Raw genomic sequence first — 21,190 nt, 5'->3', positions numbered from 1 at the left:
CGCGCACACACACGGGAATGAGGCAAAAAAAGGACAAAGTGACGAGAAGGAGGAGGAGGAGAAGGGCGACATCAGCTGATGATGCCAGCAGTTTGGAAGGTCGGCTAAACTCTGCAACGCGACTGCACATGATCAATATCGTCCACCTCTTAAAGCGCCCCGCACGCACGCACGCACACACACACACACACACACACACACCGCCTCTTTGCCACCGAGGAATTCCGAGGCTATCGACTGTGTGTGTGTGTGTGTGGGGGGGGGGGGGCGCGGCAATCCATAAGGAGAGGTCAATCAATTAAGAGCGCGCATGACAAGGCGAAGGCATCCAGGGCGACAACGTGTCATCAAGCGTTCCGCCCCCTTTTTGATTCAAGGCACTTCGTGGGCATTACGTTCATTAGAGGAGAATTGAATGCTTCCCAAAATGGAGGACAGGTGACCACGGGGGGAAACGGTGCAGCGCGCCGACAATGGACACGACTGGTCCGCGGCACTGCCGGTGTTGAGGAAACGCGAGCGCTCGCCGTCTTCCTCTACATTTAGAGGGCGGCCAAACGGCAGCCGCTGCTGCCGCCCGAAGGCCACGCGCGGAACTGCCCAGTCAAAAAAGTGCCGCAGCGCTTCCTGTGTGCAATGTGCGAGGCTGACGCAGCACAAGATGATACAATTCCAGCACGGTGGACTTAGTGGTCGGCATGTCCTGCCTCACAGTTCAGAGGTCGCAGGTTTCAATCCCCGCGCAGGGCCTCCAGTGTGGGGATTTGCACGTTTTGCCCCGATGCTCGCTGAGGTTTTCTCTCACATTCCAAAACCGCAAGTGAGGTTGATTGAAGACGACATTTCCGGGTGTTCTTTGTCGAGCAACTTAAACAATGGAAGGGCTCACAATTTTTCATCAGCGCTACTGGGGGGGGGGGGGGGGGGGCAGAAAGGCACTTCTTCGCCACATGTATGACGTAAATTACACTTAAGGCAAAATATGTGCATGTCGTGTTGAAAAATGTCATTTAGTAACTCCTTCAAACGAACCGTCGACGGTTCTTTTTGGGAAAAAAAAAAAAAAAAGATGTGTATTTACTTTTGAGATTGGTGATAGCTGGCTGATAGCATCTCTCAGCAAACTAGGCAGATCGTTTTGTGTTTGAATTTGCCATCTAGTGGTGAACACTGTTACAACAACTTCAAACTGCCCCACTACAATACAATACAAAATTGTATTTATATATTTCCTGGTATGGCAGCAATACGCTTCCGTACTTTACAACTTGATACAACAACAAAAAAACATTTTTCCTTGAATGAAAAAAACGTTTCAAGACATCATTTTCTAGATGAAGTTATTCAACTATTTTTAGATGAATCGAATCGATGAATCGGGGCGAATCGATTTTAAATGAATTGTTACATCCTTTCTAACAATTTTAAATCAGGTCATCCCGGTTTATCGCTAAAAGCGTTTTTTGGAGCAAGAAGCTCGGCTGGAAGCTGTCGGAGACCTAAATGACACAAGTTGCTAGACACAATGCTTCAAATTTATGTCAATAAACGGATCTTATCAACAGTCTGTGGGCAAACAATAGCGCAGCTCGCCGTCTCCCTGCGAATGCGTTTTTCTGGAGCTGACAGAAACTTGCGGAGGCTCCCGGCCCGTTCCTGTGCGATTGTCCCGCGCGGGACGTGACGTCACATGTTTGTCCGTTTCCTCGGCGGCGCAGGAAATGAACCCGAGAAGGACGGCGGCCCGTTTGCGTGTCCACGTTTCTTGGAACGGTGTCCCAATTTTGCAACGTTACCTGCCTGAGAGGCTCGGTGGGCAAAAAGTTCAGTTTCCACCAAACGCTTCGGTTTGGCACGAAACTGCGCGAACATTTCCGACCGTGCTCACGTGTGAAAATGATTCATTTCAAAATAATTTGGTCGTTGAGTGCTCAGCGTTTGGTGTCCGTGTAACAACTGCACAAACAAGTAACAAACAAACAAGTAGCACACTAGAGATAGACTGATGTTTTTTTTCAGGGCCGATACCGATACAGATTATTGGTAGTGAAAGCGGCCGATAACTGATATTTGGAGCCGATTTTAATTTTCTGTGAAAAAGAAAATATTGGCTTCAAAATTAAAAATAAATAAATAAATACATTCTTAACTTTGTTGAAATGTCTTTATGTTTATTTAACACTTTCTCAGATTTGCATAGTGTCGATTTTTGTGGGGGGGTATTATTATTACTATACATTTTTGACAAGATACATCTTTGTTACCAAATTCTAACAAAAAGTTCAGGGAGCACCCAGGGCCGTCAGCATGTCTTAAAAAGTGAAATGAAAACACTTCCAAAGAATTGCTCCATGTAGTTTTTGACAGTAAATGATGAATTTTCAAAATGACAGAAAATTAAACTTTCACATGTCATTGTTTTGATTCCAACACAGTTGTAAATTGATTTATTACCGGCCATCAGAGGTTTTAAAAAGGCAGATGCCGATATTCGTCAAAACGCAGAATATCGGCGCCGATAATCGGTCCGGCCGATATTCGGTCTATCCCTATAGCACACCGCATTGACCAAGCTCCTGCCAACAAACGGCTGAGGGAACTATATCGGTTCATAGCACACCGCCAGACGGTTTGATTTAAAGCATGCCGGTATGTCATTTTTAACTGGTTTGCACAACTTTACTTTTGGGCTCACATGTCACACTCCTGGCTAGGGCTGTTCGATGACGGAAAAAAATATGAATCACGATTATTTTGGTAATAATTGAAATCACGATTATTCAAACGATCATTTATTTTTTGGTACAAAGAAAAAAGAGAATGTTTAAACATAAAACATATAAAGACAAATACATTTCTTTGAAACACTATAATTATGTAAGTTCCTTTTGGATCAAACAAAATGTATCAAATGTGTTGTATAAAATAAGGAAAGGTGCAAATGTAGATTTTAATGTGTAAACAAACATAGTGCATTAGACATAAATGCAGATTAATAATATTTTTTTATGATTATGCCAATTTTATAATCGTGGAGTGTAATAATCGGAATTGTAATTGAATACCGATTAATTGCACAGCCCTAACATTACAGTCGTGTTCCGTGGCTCATCGTCTATTATTTTATCATGTCGCACTTTTTTGGAGGTAATCAAATTCGGGATTTGTGCCTTCAGTTTCATGTTGTGCCTCAAAAGGCAGCGCTCACGTCTACTCGAAGACATGCAAAGAAGAAGAAGAGGCGGAGAAGGTCCCCAATTCATTTCTTGTACTGTATTGCCAAATGGCAATTGTGTGATGTCATCATCGATATTCAGGTAAATCTCAAAGCATGAAATGATCGTAGAAAAGTTGATTTATTTTAGGACACGACATAATCGAGCAGCCCTAGTATGTCGTCGCTGCCATGTGAAAAACACTTGTGTCCATTTTTACTACAAAATGTTCTCGTTTTGAACGCGATTCAAGGCAACTAGCGGTGAGCATCGGGCGCCGCCGCCGCCGCCGCCTTCCTGCTCTTGTTCTCGACTTGAAACAAGGCGCTGGAGAATTGCTGGAATCCAACGCCTTTGTTTCATAAACACAGACTTTCTGTGGTCGCGCAAAACGAAATACAAACCATCCAGAAAACGTCTTCAAAGCGCCCCCCCCCCCTCCCCCCATCCTTGGAGTTTACTAATCCACGGCGAGGGACACGCATTAGCACACGTGAAGGCGCAGACAAGCGAGTGTAAATGCGCAAACAAGCGCGCACACACACACACACGCGTGATGGTATAAATGGCCGCGCGAGGCGGGTTTGATGACAGCCTCCGAACAATAGGCGGCCGAGCGGGCCGGCTATCTGCCTGTCACACGGCCGCTCAGGAGGCTGTCACCGCCGATACATGCAAGCCACGCTACACACACAAAAAAAACAAAACAAAACGAAAAAATGATTACACACACACACACACACAACAACAAGAGAAAAAAATGGTGGAGTGCGCGCACACAGGCGCAAACGGGAGTCATTCCGAGCGCTGCCATTTATGTGAAGAGTGCTCCGTTTTGCAGACCGTGAGTGGAAGTGAATTTGCTTTTTTCTGTCGAGTGCAAGTCAGGTTGGATTAAACAACACTTGATGGGTTATCACGGCGCGTGTGTGCGTGGGTGCGCGGGCGCGTGCGGGAGTGTTGCGATGATGATGCCCGCAGGCGCCCGGCCGCCAGGCGGGCAAAGGCGTAGACGGAGCGCTTCTGTCAGGGCCCGTCTCAATCTCATCTCTTGGGTTCAAGGTGTCCTCACGTGTCCGCCCCGCCCGCCCGCCCGCTCGCCCGACTACCCGCCCGCCCGCTCGCTCGTCGGCCTTCGCTTTGTTTCCATCTGCACTTTATTGTTCGCAACTATCACGTCCTCTTCAGCCTGTTTTTCGTTGCTTTGCGCCACAACAGCACTTTTATTTATTTATTTATTTATTTATATTCTATTTTGCTAGGGTTAGAGGTGGTTTGGTTTGTTTTTTTAAGAATTGAGGAGAGTAGGGCCGCTCGATTATAAAAAACACAATCCCAATTATTTTGGTAATAATTGAAATCAGGAGTCTTCAAATGATCATTTTTTTTTTTGGAGTACAAAACAAGAAAATGTTTCAACTTAAAAATATATAAAGACAAACACATTTCTTTGAAACGGTATAATTATGTAAGTTGCTTTTGGACGAAACAAAATGTATCAAATTAGTCATCGTAACTTTTGTTTTTTAAAGTGCAAATGTATAAAGTCAAGTTTGATTTCCTTGTGTAAACAAACATAGTGCATTGGATATAAATACACATTAATAATCCTGTTTTACGATTATGCCAATTTTCTAATCGTGGCCTGTAATAATCAGAATTGTAATAGAATTTTGATTAATTACACAGCCCTAGAGGAGAGCATGTCAGAACCAGTCATTCCGATTCTCTGTATGCGTATATTTGGGCCGGGCCGATTCATCGGCCATCTGATAATCGTCTGATATTAGCCCTTTTCAAAATAATCATAATCAGCCTGAGTCAAAGCCAGAAAATGTCTTCCAAAAACACTGAGAAACATTCAATATACATTTTCCACAGAGGGTGGGGGGGGGATGAAAAAGAATCTCTGGGCCCCCCTCAGAACCGCCACTGACTTTCTCATGTAAGAGTAAATACTGTTCAGTGTTCATCATCCTTGCACCGTTTGTCCACTAGGTGGAGCTCTGACAGCCTTCAATCCGATACGCGAGCATCGCGGACGTCGTTGGCCCGTTATCAGGCGAGGCCAGGGCAACACCGGCGACGTTTGCATTACGAGACCTGCGCGGCGGAACCGAGCGCCGCGACGCTTTTACAACGACTTCTTTTTTTTCCCTCACCGTCAGCAACAAATGTAGATGGAGGACAGTATACGACGTTCTCCCATCCAAAGTTTCACCGCGAGACGGCTGAACAGACAAAGCCTGTCACCCGGACAACAAAAGCTGCAGCGCCGATTCTCTCACAATCGCGTCGGTTTGGTCCAAACACCACCCGCGGCTTTGTTAGCGAGCGCATTCCTTCATGTCATTATATTCCTATTGTTTCGCTGCACTCTGGGGACTTTTTCTTTTTTCCTTTTTAAGACTTATTAATAAAGCCAGTAAAACAAAGACAGCGCTGTGTCGTTAATTAGCGGCCTAATAAGGGAATCACAAGGAAATAAGATAGAAGCATTGTTTGGGCTTGCTGACGAGCACCTTCTGGATAGTTTCTTAAGCCGTAATTACTCCCCGGCTTGGATTAAATTGCTACTCGCTTTTATGTCGGGGTAAGCAAAGCAACACAATGGACGTTTCTCGCGGTTCAAACGACTGAACACGCAAAGAAAGCGCCGTCGTTTTCTGCCGCCGCCTTGGCGTACCAATTTGGAAATCAACATGATCCAGGTGGTATTATGTTGATTTACTTGAAAGATCGCCATCGTGAACGGTCAACGTGGCTCGCCAAAGTCCTTTTATGGACATCAAACATCCACTTTCCGCCAACTAAATATTTATGTGCTGCCGTCTACACGGCAACATGTGTCCAGTGTATTCCCGCTTGAGTTTCACGCTCAATTGCGTGCCCGTGTCCCTGCCCCCCCCCCCCCCCCCCACAGGACACCGGGCCATCTGGGACAACCACGGACGGACGTATATATGCTACATTACTTCATCAGGACTCCCCTGAATGCTGGCCAGCACTAAGTAGGCCAACAATGCTCTGGCTCCGCTTTGAAGCTCTTTCAACATTTTCGATTAATCGAACCAAATCTGCAAACAGTGCAGCAGAAAAGTCAAAAGTCAAACTCATTTCATTGATGGGGAACAAAGGCTTTCAAATTGCTAAAAATGTCCAACCCAGTTGACCTGATTTATAAGATCATTCTCATCTGATCCGGTGTTAAATGTACCGATTACAATGATGGATACGCATGCGAATGCAAATGATCCTTTTTCGGGTGTTAAAACAAAAAGACAGGCAGGGGCAGCTCAACAAATTGTCACCCTCTTAAAATAATTGCCCAAGTCATTTTTCAGTTGTTGTTGTTTTTTTTTTTTTCAGAAACCACATTCTGATTTTCTTATACGTATTAACAATTTCATTTCGGGCGTAGAATTGAACGATCTGTTTAGCTAAGAATGCAGCCGATTTTAGCGGAGGCGGCCAGCATCCTGATGAGATGTTGAAGGCAAAAAAAAAAAACATTTTCTCCAAATATGACTTAAGCCATTATTCTAAGAGGCTGAGCAAATGTGAATGTTGATAAATATTTCCTTTATTTCAGCGGCTCAAGTGACAAAAGTGAAGGCTGACTATTATACACAGCAGATTGACGCGTGTATTTCAGGATTTTGACAAGCCAATATTCACCAGCTAAGGATATTAGGAATACCACAAAAGAAACAATCAAAACTATTTTTCAACAGGATTGGCATTTCACGTTAAAGGAATCTCTATAAGAGACACGGGGCTGAAATTTTTCAATTCAACTACCGAAATAAATGAACGATCATCGAATTTATCGAGATGCACCTGGATAACACTTTAAATGGAAATGCAGTATGTATGGGGCTCATACTACTCATGAACTCATTCACTGCCATTGACGAATTTATCTGTCTTTTCACAGTCCAGCCACTCAATCCCAGGAACGTGTTTATATTTTTTCCAATTTTTTTTCAAACATTAGGCTAAATAGAGGCTCTGAAAATGCCTGGCAGTGAATGAGTTAAAATGCAATACTTTATATTTGGGAAATGTTTACGTATCATGACACACTAACACCCATCGAAACACAGTGCATAAATTACGTTCCGTCTATTTTGGAAGTATGTCACGATATGAGACGGCAACACGACACGACAAGTAACGATGAAATACAATACAGTCATCGATCAACTATAATAATCGGGCCTACGCTGCACCATAAAACACCTTTTGGCCTATTGGCAGCTTGAGTTAGCCGACAGCAGTCCAACGTATTTGATATCAAATGAAGCCACACTCCTTCCATGGACTGATAGTGTGCGCGGCATGCAAATGCACGCTTGCTACGCTCTCCGGGCATGTGCGTGCGTGCGCGTGTGCCCCGGTGAGGCTAATGGTCCCTGGAGGCAGGCCAAGGTCCATCAGCAGACAGCAGGCATTAGTGCCCTGCCCGAGTATCGATGGAGCGCCGGTGCTTGACAGCGGCCCCTCCCTGCTGCCGCAGAGCGGGATGGACATATGCGCAATAGCCGTGTGTGTGTGTGTGTGTGTATGTGTGTGTGTGTGTGTGTGCGTGTCCTTGTGAGTGGGGAATGTGCACAAAGTGGGGACTACATGGAACAGAAAAAGAAAATACAGCACAATATCGGAGTTAGCTTTGAGAGACAGATACATCTGCGTTACCTCTGACCCCGGGCGTTGTGTCATATAGCGTGCGTGTGTAGATACAGTGTGTGTGTGTGTGTGTGTGTGCGTGTGAAGGATAGCACGTCTGTCATCGATCTCACACACACCAGGCCAGCACTTAACACTTGGACTGTAGCGACTAATATACTCACACCCGCTATTACAGCCCCACTGGAGGCACAGCGTGCGTGTGTCCGCGTGTGTGTGTGTGTGTGCGCGTGTGTGTTGCCATGTCGCTGCAGCTCAGACAGACAGACAAGATAACACACATAAAAAAGTGTCATGATATACTGTATGTATGTCCTCCGCAATATTTTTGCACTCTCCGCATTTGAATGGGCGGGCAGCTAGCCGGAGATGCTAAGTGCTAGTTTAACACGCACTTTATATAATTAGGGGCACATCCCGATCGTTTGATCATAACAGCGTCATTTGGACGAATATTTTGGACTACTTTCACTTGTAAGTAAAAAAAAAATGTCTACGTGAATGGTAGCTACTGCTGTGAACAGCGGAAAACTTCACGCAAGGTCCCTCCACTTTTGACTTCAGTCAGAGAAAAACGTGCTCAGTCAAATTTGGCTCAGGTGATTGACTCGGCCGTTGCATCGCATTCCACTTTTTTTGCGCCTTGAAAAACTCTTTGGTTGCAGTGGAACCAGTCGAACGTGAAATGATATGCTTTGTAGACGCCATACTGACGTTTTTGTAACAGAATAGAGGATGGTCATTAGCACTCGATTTTTTTTTTTTTTAATTAAAATAGTGCTTCTCTTGCACTGACACGTTCTTTTTACATCTTCGATTGAAACAGTAAATAATAATAAATTCTGCCTGCGTGAAAGCCACGTGTCTAAGCTCTTGATTTCTTTTGGAATGATGTTTCTGTCTGCTACAAGGGGCGGAGATATTCATGATTTTGAAGGTGCTGAATTTCTGGGCGACCGACGGTTTTGGGGAGCTGCTGAGACTTTAGGCCGCTTTAGGCCTTAATGGCTTAAAGATGGCCGCTGCGTGCGTGCGTGCGTGCGTATGTAGGTGCGGAAAGATACGAAGAGCAAGGAGCCCGACATTCGCATGAGCACGCAGCAAACACGAGAGCTGTTGTTCCCGCGTCCTTTTAGCGGACGCGCGGATGTGAATGCCACTTGTTTGCAATTGATCGGCCAGCCACGCCAGCATGCGTGCGTTTGTGTGAGTGGCGTGGGCTTCAATGGCGACAACCGATTGCTTTGTGGGCCCACTTAGGACGCAACGTGTGTTTGCACTCGCAAAAGGTACGCACGCGCGCGCGCGCGCTATACGATACGATACACACGACAACATCTTATGTATGTAAGTATGTTTATGTACGCAATATAGAGAGGAATGCGGCGCGGAAGGTACACCGCCCGCCATAATTTCAGGCACTGCTGGGAAGGATGTGCTTCAGCTTCTAATAATTTCAGTTTTGTCCTAAATAATATCAATATAGGTTGTCCAATGGGAGGAGTTGAAGTCAACCCCCAAAAAGTCTTTGTAATAACATGTTCTATGCAACTTCAGTAGTCTAAACGCGGCATTCCGATGAATATTGCGTTTGTGGAATGCCAAAAACAGGAGCAAAATGCAGCCGTTTTTAGCCATGCCAGGGGGCGGCCATTTTGTCACTTTCTGTCGCCTGAAAATGACATCACAACGGATCACAACAACCAATCGCGGCGGACCTGTTTTTCTGAATCTGAGCCGCGGTCGTTGTGAGCAGTTGTGATGTCGTTTTCAGGTGACAGAAGACAAAATGGCCGCCCCCACAGATGGCTAAAAAGGAGTGGATTAACACTTATTCCACAAACGCAAAATGAAATCAGAATGCCCTGTTTCAACTCGTGAGCTTGCTGCGAACGTATTCTTGAAAAAAAAAAGATGTTTGGGCTGATTTCTGCTTGAAGAGAAGAAGAATATACACAATTGGGGTTCAAATGAACTACTTCTATTCATACTTGTCCGTAGAAAAGTGTTCTGAGCGCATCGCTGCTTTTCTGGAAACAAGGTTAAGCACATTTGATCAATTCACAGCACAAGGGAGGAAAATTGTTGCGATTTGAATTGGCTCCGAGCGCAACACAACATTCAAAGTCAATTTCCAAGACGACCGTGGGAACGCCGCTTCGTGCCACAAATATCCCGGCGCCAAAAAGTCACACGCTCACAATGCCGCGAGACGGCCAAACAACTGAGAGGGCTTTAATACACCAACTGATTGGGGATCTGTGTGTCACACGCACTCGCGCTCGCTCGCGCGCACACACACACACACACAGGCCAGCATCAGAGTTAAAGGCAGACTTGGAGCGCCCCCCACTGGGGCACGCAGGTGCGCATTTCCATGAAGGAGGCCGGCTCGGAGGATGCTGATACCTTTTATTACGGTCATCACTCTAACGCGCTCGTTGTTTGCCGCGGCCACGCTGCCTGATTGCGCACTTCACGTCGGCCAGTTTACATCCAAGCAAATGTTTTCCCACACACGGTGCAAAGGCCAGGTGACGCTCGCGCGCGCGCGCGCGCACGCAGAAAGAGGTGCAATTAGAGCATCCCACTCCAATTAACCAGCTCTCTAAACAAATCCGCATTAGGCCCTCCATTGTGGCTGCGCTCAAAAACAGCCACTTGGGAAAACAGCATAAAAGCTTAGAAAGTGTTTCTTATCCACGATGCGCACGTGCGTGTGCGCGCGCGCGCGCGTGTTAGCACACTTGCACACAATGTGTGCTGCCGTCGTGATTGTAGCGGTGACGGGAAGCCTTCAGCGGCAATCAGCGCAGGGCGGTGGAGAGGGCCGCTGCAAGAGGGCGCAGAGGGCAACAGGAGGCAGCAAAGATGAAAGGTGGGAAATGACAAATGGCAGAATTGAAAGCGGAAACGAACCCAACGCTCGTTTACGGCTCTTTTAAAAGTTAGTCTGCTCATTAGTCAGGCAGTCCCCTAACTGCCGGCAGTGTGGCTCCTTTCTTTGAAATACTGTCAAAAGTAGGGATGTAGCAATTCACTCAAGCCTCGATTCGATTCCATTTTCAGATCCCTATTTTCGATTTGACTCTATTTTTTCTTTTTTAAATCGCTACCATGCTTGTCTCTGCGCTACTAATGTGCTACTTCCTGTATGCATCTGGAATGGAAAAAAAACGTTTCAAGACATCATTTTCGAGATGAATTTAATTATACCGATTAATCCATTTATCGAATGGATTAATCGATTATTCTGGTCAAATCTATTTCGATTCATCGTTACATCCCTAGTAAAAAGCCAAAGGGACCACTGATGCTCGCTGGCAAAACAATGGTCTCGGATAATAAGCTAAAGTCTCGCATGACAGCAGTTACATTTTTATACATTTTTATACTTAAAGGCATACTTTTTCAGAAAAAAAAAGTGTTGGGAAAATAAACTTCTGTCACAAGTCACAGATAAACGCTAATGCATCGAGTCTATGCTTTGTAGCTTTGGACCGAATACATACCGGATGCTTTTTTTCTACCTTATCCATTATAAGACAGACAAAAATAATCGACTCCTTCATTGCCACCTGAATAATTACAGAATATTGGTGCAGTGTGTGTGTGTGCGTGCCGTGCGCGTTATTTCATCCTCAGTGGTCAAACACAAAAGCTCCGTGGCGCCATGGCCTGCTGTGGGCAGATGGTGACAGAATGAGCCAGACCAGGAAAGTCTGCGCAGTGCATGTGTAGCATGACCAGGCGCGTGTGTGTGTGTGTGTGTGTGTGTGTAATCATTATTCAATAATAATAATAACTTCTTTTAATGTCCTCACAAGGCAAATAGATTAATATGGCCCTTATTAAAAGCTCTCAGTCCGCACTGCAGCTTGCATGGCCGCAATCCAAATGAGCCCCAGCAGGCCGGGCGCTAACGCTAGTTAGCAATTAGCAGGCCCACTCAGGGGGCCACTTGAAAATCAGTTAGCTCCCCCCCCCCTAGCTCACATTAGCATTTAGCGCGGGCTATTAGCGCCAACGCCTACTGTAGCGCAACCGGCTGACAGGCAGTCAAGGGCCCCCGCGGGGGCCATTTAGCAAAAGAGTGAGTGTAGCGCTTCAGAATGCGAGTGGCTGCGACTGGACGTGTATACAGTGAACCCCTGCCGATTCTCGAGTCGCCATTTGCGAATTCACCTACCCACAAAGTTTTCTGTAGAACCTGAGGCACAACTATTCACAGAAAAACAAACCCTGACAGCTTTCTGCAACACCTGAAAATGCCGCGTAAAGCGAGCATGTTAGCATAGGACTAGCTAGCGATGGCACTATATATTGCTACATATATATATATATAAATACATTTTTTTCTTCTTAGATTACTTCTGCTCCCCAGTCTTGCCCCCCCCCCGCTTCCCTGCATTTGGGTCCCCCTGACATGCTATCCCTTATCCGAGCCGCTCATCCTCGCGAGGGTCGGCCCTTTCCGAAATAAAAAGATACGAGCTTCGACGCTTCATTTGCAACGTCGGCAAATCTGCTTGCTTCTAATAAGCGTCAAGCGGTTGTTTTGCGTTCGGCTCCCTGGCCGTACCCAAAGAGAATTACAACCAAGGTAGCTAGTGAACCGCGACTTTTGGCGTACCGTTAACGCCCGGTTGCATTGAAAACAAGTTTGACACCAAATGATCACGGACACGCAAACTCTTTATGAGGACTTAGTCCATCGACTCCATGCATAACAAGTGCTTTCCATAATTAGAAGCCAACAGGAAGGCGATTAAGCGGGGGTAATGTCGGGGTTGGCTGACTTAAACGGAGAAAAATCCAATAATTGTCTGCGTCCAGAGGGAGGGCGAGCGTTGCTTTTAAGGCGAGCGGCAGCGACCTGTTATTATTACTCTTGCTTTTCTCCTACACCTAATTCCACGGTGAGTGCATTTTCTATGGGCTCGAAGAAAAGGAAGGAGACATGCTTGCTGTTAAAGTATGTCCTTGTAATTAGCCGAGTATTAGCGGCCGTCACAATACAACGGCACTGAGAAGGGAAGCCCCCTTTAACGCTCGACTCATTTCCTGACCTTACTCCCTGCTGCTTGCCGGTAATAGTGCAGGCGCACACACGCACACACGTATAGGATACACTCGAGCCACGTATCCTATCAACTCTAATGGGGATGGTGGGGGGGCCTTCAGGGCAAAGCTACGCCCAAGAGCTCACCTTCAATCCCTATTGTGCTCAAAGCTGCGCGGTGATTTACTGCAGGGACTTTTTAAATGCGTGTGTGTGTGTGTGTGTGTGTGCCCGTGTGGTTTGATGGCGTCAGGTTGCATTCAGCGCTAAACCGTGAACATCCCAGAGTGCATGAGGACAACGCGGCGGCGGCGGCGGCGGCGGCAGGCAGGCGAGTCCTTGCCGTCCTGCTTTTGGCCTCCGGTGAGGACGGCGCGGAGGCGGAAATCAATTACTTTCAATTAAGTCAACTGGCCCAACTCCTTCTCAATGTGCCCTGCAGCCGCGACGCTGCACTCGAGAGCTTCACTCCAAGTGCACAATGGCGCGCTCGCAGGCGTGTGCGTGCGGCAAACTATTCCTTTGAAATCTCTTGGACAGGTGCGAAAGTCATCTTGGTCAGCGTTGGGAGGGTTGGAAAATGTCCAGTAAATTTCCACATGATGCTAAGCTGAGGAATTTGGCGAAATTTCTCTCTATTCCCGATGGGAAACATAATTACTAATTTAATGGAAAGGTATCATATTCAAGCATGAATGAAAAGAAGGGTTTTAAACCAGCTGGTATTTAGGCCATCATTAGCTCCTCTCAAACATTCCGGGGGGAAAAAAAAAAAAAAAAAAAAAAAAAAAAAATATTCTGCAGCACCTGATCAATCTCTCTCGCCGTATGTTGCGCTCTTTCAGAACAGGGATTTTTCTTCCATTCCATCCGATGAAAACCACCGGCACACAAGCCCCTTCTATACAGAACGTGTTATAAACAGCGCCACGGGGGAGCGCAAACCTTGTCATTGACACAACTGTGAGTGTGCGCATGTGTGCGTGCGTGCGTGCGTCCGCCAGCTCCCCGTCATGCGCTATTATCTAACGAGGTATAATTAGCACTGCGCCACCATGAGTCGACATAATTATGCAAACGGGGTTCTGCTGATGGCTGGAGGGACACCTGATACATCACATTAAACGCAAGATGGTTATGCACTAGGGCTGGGAAAAAAAAATAAATAATAAAAATCTCATTTTGCGATGTATCGCAATACTTTTTCCATACTTTCGATATCTTATGTATTGCCCTGTTTGTGTGTGTGTATGTGCATTTGATGGGAGCGCTATTCAAGCTGTGCACGACTTGGCCACTTGGGGGCAGCGTGGCTCCTTGTATTGAGATGCGTGTAGTTACACCGAGGAGTAGAAGAAGATGTGTTGTTACATTGAGGAGAGGAAGAAAATCACGATCGAGTTTCGTAGATACAACTTTCTTAGTTTTTGGCAGCGTGGGAAGAGAATACGCCTGTGAGTTAGGGCTGTGCAATTAATCGAAATTCAATTACAATTCCCATTATGACACTCCACGATTACAGAATTGGCATAATCGTAAAAAACGATTATTAATCTGCATTTATGTCTAATGCACTATGTTTGTCTTCTACACATTGAAATCTACATTTGCACCTTTTCTTATTTTAACAAATTTGATACATTTTGTTTCGTCCAAAAGGACATAATTATAGTGTCTCAAAGAAATGTATCTGTATGTTTTACGTTTAAACGTTTTTGTCATTCATTTATCATTTGAATAATCGTGATTTCAATTATTACCCAAATAATCGTGATTAATATTTTTTCGTTTGTGCCCGTTGTTTGAGAGATTCACGGGCTGCGGGTAGCGCGCTCATTTTCGTTAGCAGAAATCCCTATACTGACGTCACAGACATGCGCGGTAAAGACAGTTTGTTGCGAAATGTCGAAATAAGTGCGAGTTTTCATGCGCGCCGATCAGATTAACAATCGACATAAACTACCTCACTCGTTCGCAATCAAATCTCGATCGGAATTGGTTTGAGCGGGTCAAAATATTCCGAATGGGATGTGTACATGAAGCAGTTTTATTCCGACCGGCCATTTAATCGGAATACATGTGTAAAGACAATAAATATAGACAAGACTAAATGAGCCTAACTGCATCAATGAATTCCAGTGACCGATTTCAACATGGTAACGATCCTGCGTGTGACCCCAAAGCCCCGCTGTGGTCCTCTTAGCCAACAGCCTTGCAATGTCAACAGAGGCTCACTACCTCAAACCCTCACACAAAAAAAAAAAAACACCTATGGTGTACTCTTAGTGGTCCGAACCCTCGGGGCGAGACCGCGGTTGGGCGAAAATCCTGATCCCTCGCAGGAAACGAGCACACCTACAACTCCCTCATGAAAAACACCCGGGACAAAGTGCCCCCGCCCCCGTCACAATGATGAGCTCCCGCTGACGAGCAGAGAAGCGAAGGGAGGGCGCAAGGTCAGAGTTCAAAAAGTTCAATGTGATCAACGCAGTGGAAAAAAAAAAAAAACTCCAGCTGCTCACACGTAATGAGCTACAAATATAACGGCGCTTGGACGACTTCTCCACGGCTGGCGACTTTTGTTAGAATACAGTGAAGGCGCCAAAAATGTACCCACGCACGGTACGTGCCTGCTGAAGCTGAATCATCTTCTTCGCAGCTTTATGTAAAGCCACGTTTCCGTCCAGTGATCGGCACACTTGCTTGTGATCAAATTAGCACCAGTAGCTTGTGACTTAAGAGTGACTTTTGTTTCCCCGTACCGATCGGCTCAGGAAACAGTCAACGGTTTTACATTTTTGGTGTGTGGTCAACACCGAGTTTGGCCAGACTGCGATTGTGACGTGAAAACTGACCTGAAGCTCTTCCTGCCCCTTCACAGATCAGTCTTGGGACTTTGCCTCATCTCCGTCTTGAGGGACGAAACTTCACTTGAAGTGGAAATCAACCCAAACATATTTTGTTCAAGAATATGTTCCATGCAGGCCCACTAGTTGAAACACGACATCCTGATGAATATTGCGTTTGTGGGATATGAGTTAAGCGGCAAAATGCACCGGTTTTTAGCCATCTCGGGGGGCGGCCATTTTGTCACTTCTGTCAACTGAAAATGACATCACAACTGCTCACAAGGACCAATCACGGCTCAGATTCAGAAAACAGGTGAGCCGTGATTGGTCGTTATCTGAGCCCTGAGTAACCGTGATGTCATTTTCGGTCAACAGAAGTGACAAAATGGCCGCCCATGGAGATGGCTGAAACCGGACGGATTAATTCTTATTCCACAAATGCAATATTTATCAGAATGGCTTGTTCCAACCAGTGGGCTTGCAAAGAAGATATTCTTGAAAACATATGTTTGGGTTGACTTCCGCTTTAAGCGTGTGGTGTTGACGATATCGAGACCCCCGCACCCTACAGTAGGAGCCAGTTTTCTTGACCATGCGTGGGGTCTTAAAAATTTAAAAACTCTTTGCGTAAAACTATCAATCCATCCACCCATTCATTTTCTGTACCGCTAATCCTTAATACCTCTAACGTGTACCGCACGTGTCGACGCATTGACTGTACGTGGTTCAAGTGTTCGGGAAACGCATCGGACGACATACCCTCAGATGGAAACGATCAGATTCACTAAACGTAAAGCGTGTTAGCTGAGACAAGTCGCTCGCATGCAAATCGTCAAACAATCGAACATAGCAACTAAAGTAGAACCGAGCCGTTAAGACTCTGCCGTTGCCTTTGATTGCGACTCCTTGTCTGCTCTCCATGCGTGGAAGTGAAGCCATTGACTCCGGCCTATTGTCGGCTAAGACGTCACATATTGTTCACATACACGCTCGGCAGTGGCGCAAACACAAAAGCGCCGAAGAGAGAGAAAGGGAGAGACTGGGTCATGTCGACAGGGGGTAGCAATTTAAAGCTGAGTCGGCGTTTTAGGGCTAGTGGGCTAATCCGGCCGGGCTTTTTAGCCAGCTATTGAACAGGACAAGGACCCCTAAGGATCCAGGCTTGTCCACACCTCAGGGCTGAGGGATTAGCGAGATAGCAAGGGGAAGGTGGCCAAGGTACACCAGATGCAGCGGTGGATGTGTGACACTTTTTTTTTTTTTTTTTTTTTCCGGGGCTGGGGGGAGGTAGCATGTCATTCGGAGGGTTGCACATCAGTCGGTATGTGTGTACTTAGAAGGGTTCCTCTCCCATTTCCAGCAGAAACACAAGCATACCCCAGGGCTGTGACAGGGTCACCTCTGGTCCTTTCAGAGCCTCCTCTCAACCAGCTCTAATTGATCTCACGCATTGCTAGTCCCAAACATGGGATGGAGGAGGGAGGGGGCGGGGGGGGGGCGGTCAGCTCATTGTCTAAGGAACAAGATCTCCTCCACGCAAATGCACACATGGGCAGTTAGGTGTGAGGACCGACCTGAACATGGCGCATTAGCTTCATCTTAATCTAAGGGGGGCTTTCACCCAGCGGAGAGTTGGTTCAATATGGCTCCGTGGATGCTCCACTCTGCTTTCTTTGATGGTTTGATCCAGATATGATCCCGCAGAGACGTTTTTTTTTTTTTTTTTTTTTAAAAGGGTTTCCTTTTCCATGGCAAATCCTCAAAATACAGGTCATTAAACGTTGTCATGATACGCTCACAATAAGTGGAGAAGGCGAAAAAGCTTGGCAATTTAGTGTCGCCCATCTGCCGGGTATATTTGGACCAATTCACGAGCAAAAGTTTATTCAAGTGCACTTCCTGTCGCCAAACTGAAAATGACTCTCTTTAGGGTGGAGTATTCACAATAAATACAAAAGGAGGCGAGTTTGTCCAGTTTCCTTGCTCGTGGTAAATCTTCAAAATAAACTTTCCTGACACCGTGTTTGTCCCACATTGATGGCGAAGGAAGAAAATCTCGCTAACCGGTCCCAGAGACTCGCTTCGTTTGGTCAAATTCTGTACTAGGAGTTCATTCACGTATGAAAGGTGCCGTTTTGAATGGGACTTGCAATCGCCACAAGGGGGGGCACTCACTAATCGAGGAAGTAAGCAGCAAGTTTGACTGAGATGTGATCTTGTGGAGGCAATTTATTAGTTTCCTTTTTCATGGATAATCCTCAAATATTTCAACAAATACTCCGCCCACAAAAGCTTGGCAACCGAGCACCACCTATCAGTCTCGGATAAGCTGCTTCTGATTGGGCCTCGTTTGTGTGAATTCACTTATCAAAGTTCCTCAAAGTCCCTGGAAATTGCCTGTGATGGCATCTTCAAACCAAAACTGACTTCCTGTTCAATTTTGGAGGCAAAAAAATGTTGTTGTTTTTTTTAATGTAAATGGTTGCTTCAAAACAAAATGGCTGACTTCCTGTTCAATTTTAGGAAAATACTTTTTTGTGTGTGCATGTTCACCCAATTTAGTCTCGACCAGTCAAACCGGTGTCGGGGTCCCACCCCCCACCACCACCACCATCTTTCCAAGGGGCGCTACTCGATGAGTTTCAGAGGTGAGATTTTCGGGACGCTCCGTTGGCTTCAATTTGAAGTGTTCTCTATCGGTGTGCTCTCCAGCAAATTATGCTCTAAGATGATCTGTAAATGAGCGTGCCATAAAGACGTGTCCATGGAGAGGTAAAGAAAGACAGGCAAATCACCTCTGGCATGCCCACCCACTGACGCCCCCCCCCAGCCTTCCTCTCCCCTGCTCAATAGATGCTCTCATCTCCGGCTGTGCTAATCCACCAGTCGAGTCAGGAACTCACTTACCCATCTGGCCAAGCATGACTCCAGCTGAGAGGAAGCAGAAACACAAGGGAAGACTAAAAGCGGAACGATACTGTAAAGAAGTCGCATCAACTCCTACCAAGCACGATGACCTTTGTCTTTTTACTTGACGCTATTGTCTCCTCGGCGGAGTTTATGCGCGCAAGTGAAGACTGTTGTGTTAGGCCGCCGTTGTTGTTGTTTGCACGAGGGAAGTCGCCTCTAGCCACGGCCTTGACCCTTGACCCAGACTCCTGCAGTGCCATCTGCTTGGTTAAGGCTAACCTATCATCTTTGACATGGCACGGCTTTCAAGCGTGGTTGGGCACAGAAGGAGGCTCTTGATGAATGGATCGCGAGTAAGGGGGAGTCTGTCGAGCCAACTTGGGCTTTGACGTGACTGGAAGTCGGTAGAGTGGACAACTTCGGGTGGATCGGTACCAAAGTTAACCTTGAAACTACGCTGCAATTTCGACAGACGCAATTTAGAGTAGACCCCATTTCCACGGCACAAATCTTTTTACGAAGGACCATTTCACAATTGGCTCACGGGAAACGTTGTCTAAAGCGCACACGTGCCACTGACCCTTCCAGTCAAAGTCAGCAAAGCCCCGATTATCGGATGACTCTAAAAGATGATCAAGAGTGATTATTGTGTGGTGTGGGGTTTGTTAAGAGTGATTTTTTATTTCCCTGCACGATCAACTCATTAAACAGTCAATCGTAAACATTAAACCTGTTCAATAATTCAAATGGAGTACAAACATACCAACAACCAAGCCCAATTTGAGATTTTTCTCTCTTTTCAGATCAATCAATAAAGGACAGATTGTCCCTGTCAAATCCTGAGTGATTATCCTGTGGTGTTAAGCAGGTGCAACTTGCATATCACAGTGGATCTACATACAGAATGCACCTTTAAAAAAATGCAATGATCTAGAAATCATTTTAAATTAACATACATTTCAGCATCCCTCTGGAAGGTTTGACCACCTCAACTGATTTATCACATCATACAAATTAAGGTGAGAATCTTTCACAAAGGTTTCAACAGGCTTACGTTCCTCCTGATACTTGGCATCAAGTGTTTCGATATTGGGTGTCAACTCCTGACTAACTAATTTCAGAATGTCAATTTAGTGGTTGTCGGTGCGCCCCCCAGTGGACAAAACTAGCAACAACAGGTTATTTTATTGAAAACCTTGAGTTATGTGCTCTGACCCAACAGGCCAGATTGGATCCCCTGACGGGCCAGTTCTGGCCCACAGGCCATACGTTTGACACCACTGATCTTGGGTACGCCACACAATATAAGAGATGTATTAATTCCAAGTATTATCAACACTGTTAGACAATAATAATGAACTGAATTATAATTCCTACAAAAAAAGTGAATTTTTTGGGGGAGGAGGGGGGGCGTAACTCTGCCCTGTTTCTTTCCAAATCATTCATGCTAACAGTACATTCAACCGCTAAGAACCAAACTGCTGTTCCACTTCCACATGAAGGGCATTTGAAGGGTAGCACATGATACGCCAAACAACATCAAAGCGTCAATCATTTGCTTAGCTGAACCCAGCATGAGGCTCATTTAACGTTGGCGGTTTGGTCAGTGTGTGTGTCACGATGGATAATAGCATATAATAGCACAAAACGCACAGTCAAGTAAGGAAGTTAAAGGGTACTCACAGACATTGCCGGTGTTGTCGAAGCTGTTGAGCACTTCGTTAACTCGGAGAGGACCCAGGTCGTCCCTAAGATATTGAAAAGAATTATAGTGCGCTCACGTTCCATTCGGGACTTGACATGTTGACATGGACACATGTGTGCGTACCTGAGAAAGGCACCGTACTCGGGAAAGAAGACACTTCTGTACTCCACCCACTGCTCCTCTGAGGTGTCGGCGGAGTCGCGGGACGCGGGCCTCGTCCTGACGAAGAGGTCAAAGGTAGCAAATCTGCGGACAGATGCCTGTTTGACTTCCGGGTTGTCCTCCTGCTTCCGACACAAAACCTGAGGGGGAAGAAAAAGCGAATTACTTTTCAAAATGAGCATTTTAGCTTAGCTAAGAAGTTTTTTTCAAGATATTCAAAATTAGTGTAAAATTGAAAGAAAAGTTGCCATAGGTATATAAGCTGCAATAACGTAACAGGTTCATGATAAAAAAAAATTGTGGGGGAACACAATCTACTTTTCTCCCCACAAAAATCTGATTTACAATTTATTGAATTTTTTCCCCTTTTCCACTGAAGGAAAACACAAATGATAAACGTTTTGCATTTTGTTTTGTTTTCCCCCCTTTTGTACTTTGTAATCCCAAAACAATAAAAACATTTTTCCAGAGTATTCACTTGCATGAACCTACACAGAAATAATTGATTTTTTTAAAGCATTAGAAAATATAAGTGATTCCTCTGAAATGTCCATTCAGTCAAAACATGTATGCAAACACGATCTTTAATAAATCAACA

General features: G+C 45.6%; 1 protein-coding gene across 3 annotated transcripts in view; it reads right to left on the bottom strand.

Moving 5' to 3' along the window:
- The window catches only part of camkmt (calmodulin-lysine N-methyltransferase), a 124,615-nt gene that overhangs the window by 101,006 nt on the left and 2,419 nt on the right, over positions 1 to 21,190 (bottom strand). For all 3 annotated transcript variants that reach the window (XM_086045067.1, XM_086045066.1, XM_086045065.1), the window contains 2 exons: positions 20,554 to 20,732; positions 20,409 to 20,473 (listed from right to left, as the gene is read on the bottom strand). In XM_086045067.1, coding sequence (XP_085901193.1) covers positions 20,409 to 20,473; positions 20,554 to 20,732 — 244 coding nt within the window. The remainder of the gene's footprint in view (positions 1 to 20,408; positions 20,474 to 20,553; positions 20,733 to 21,190) is intronic.

The sequence above is a fragment of the Filicampus tigris genome, chromosome 11 (genome assembly GCF_054856515.1).
Source record: "Filicampus tigris isolate MCC_2025a chromosome 11, RoL_Ftig_1.0, whole genome shotgun sequence".
In the NCBI taxonomy this organism is placed as follows: domain Eukaryota; kingdom Metazoa; phylum Chordata; class Actinopteri; order Syngnathiformes; family Syngnathidae; genus Filicampus; species Filicampus tigris.
Note: the sequence above shows the minus strand (reverse complement) of the source record. Positions and strands in the feature narration are given on the sequence as shown.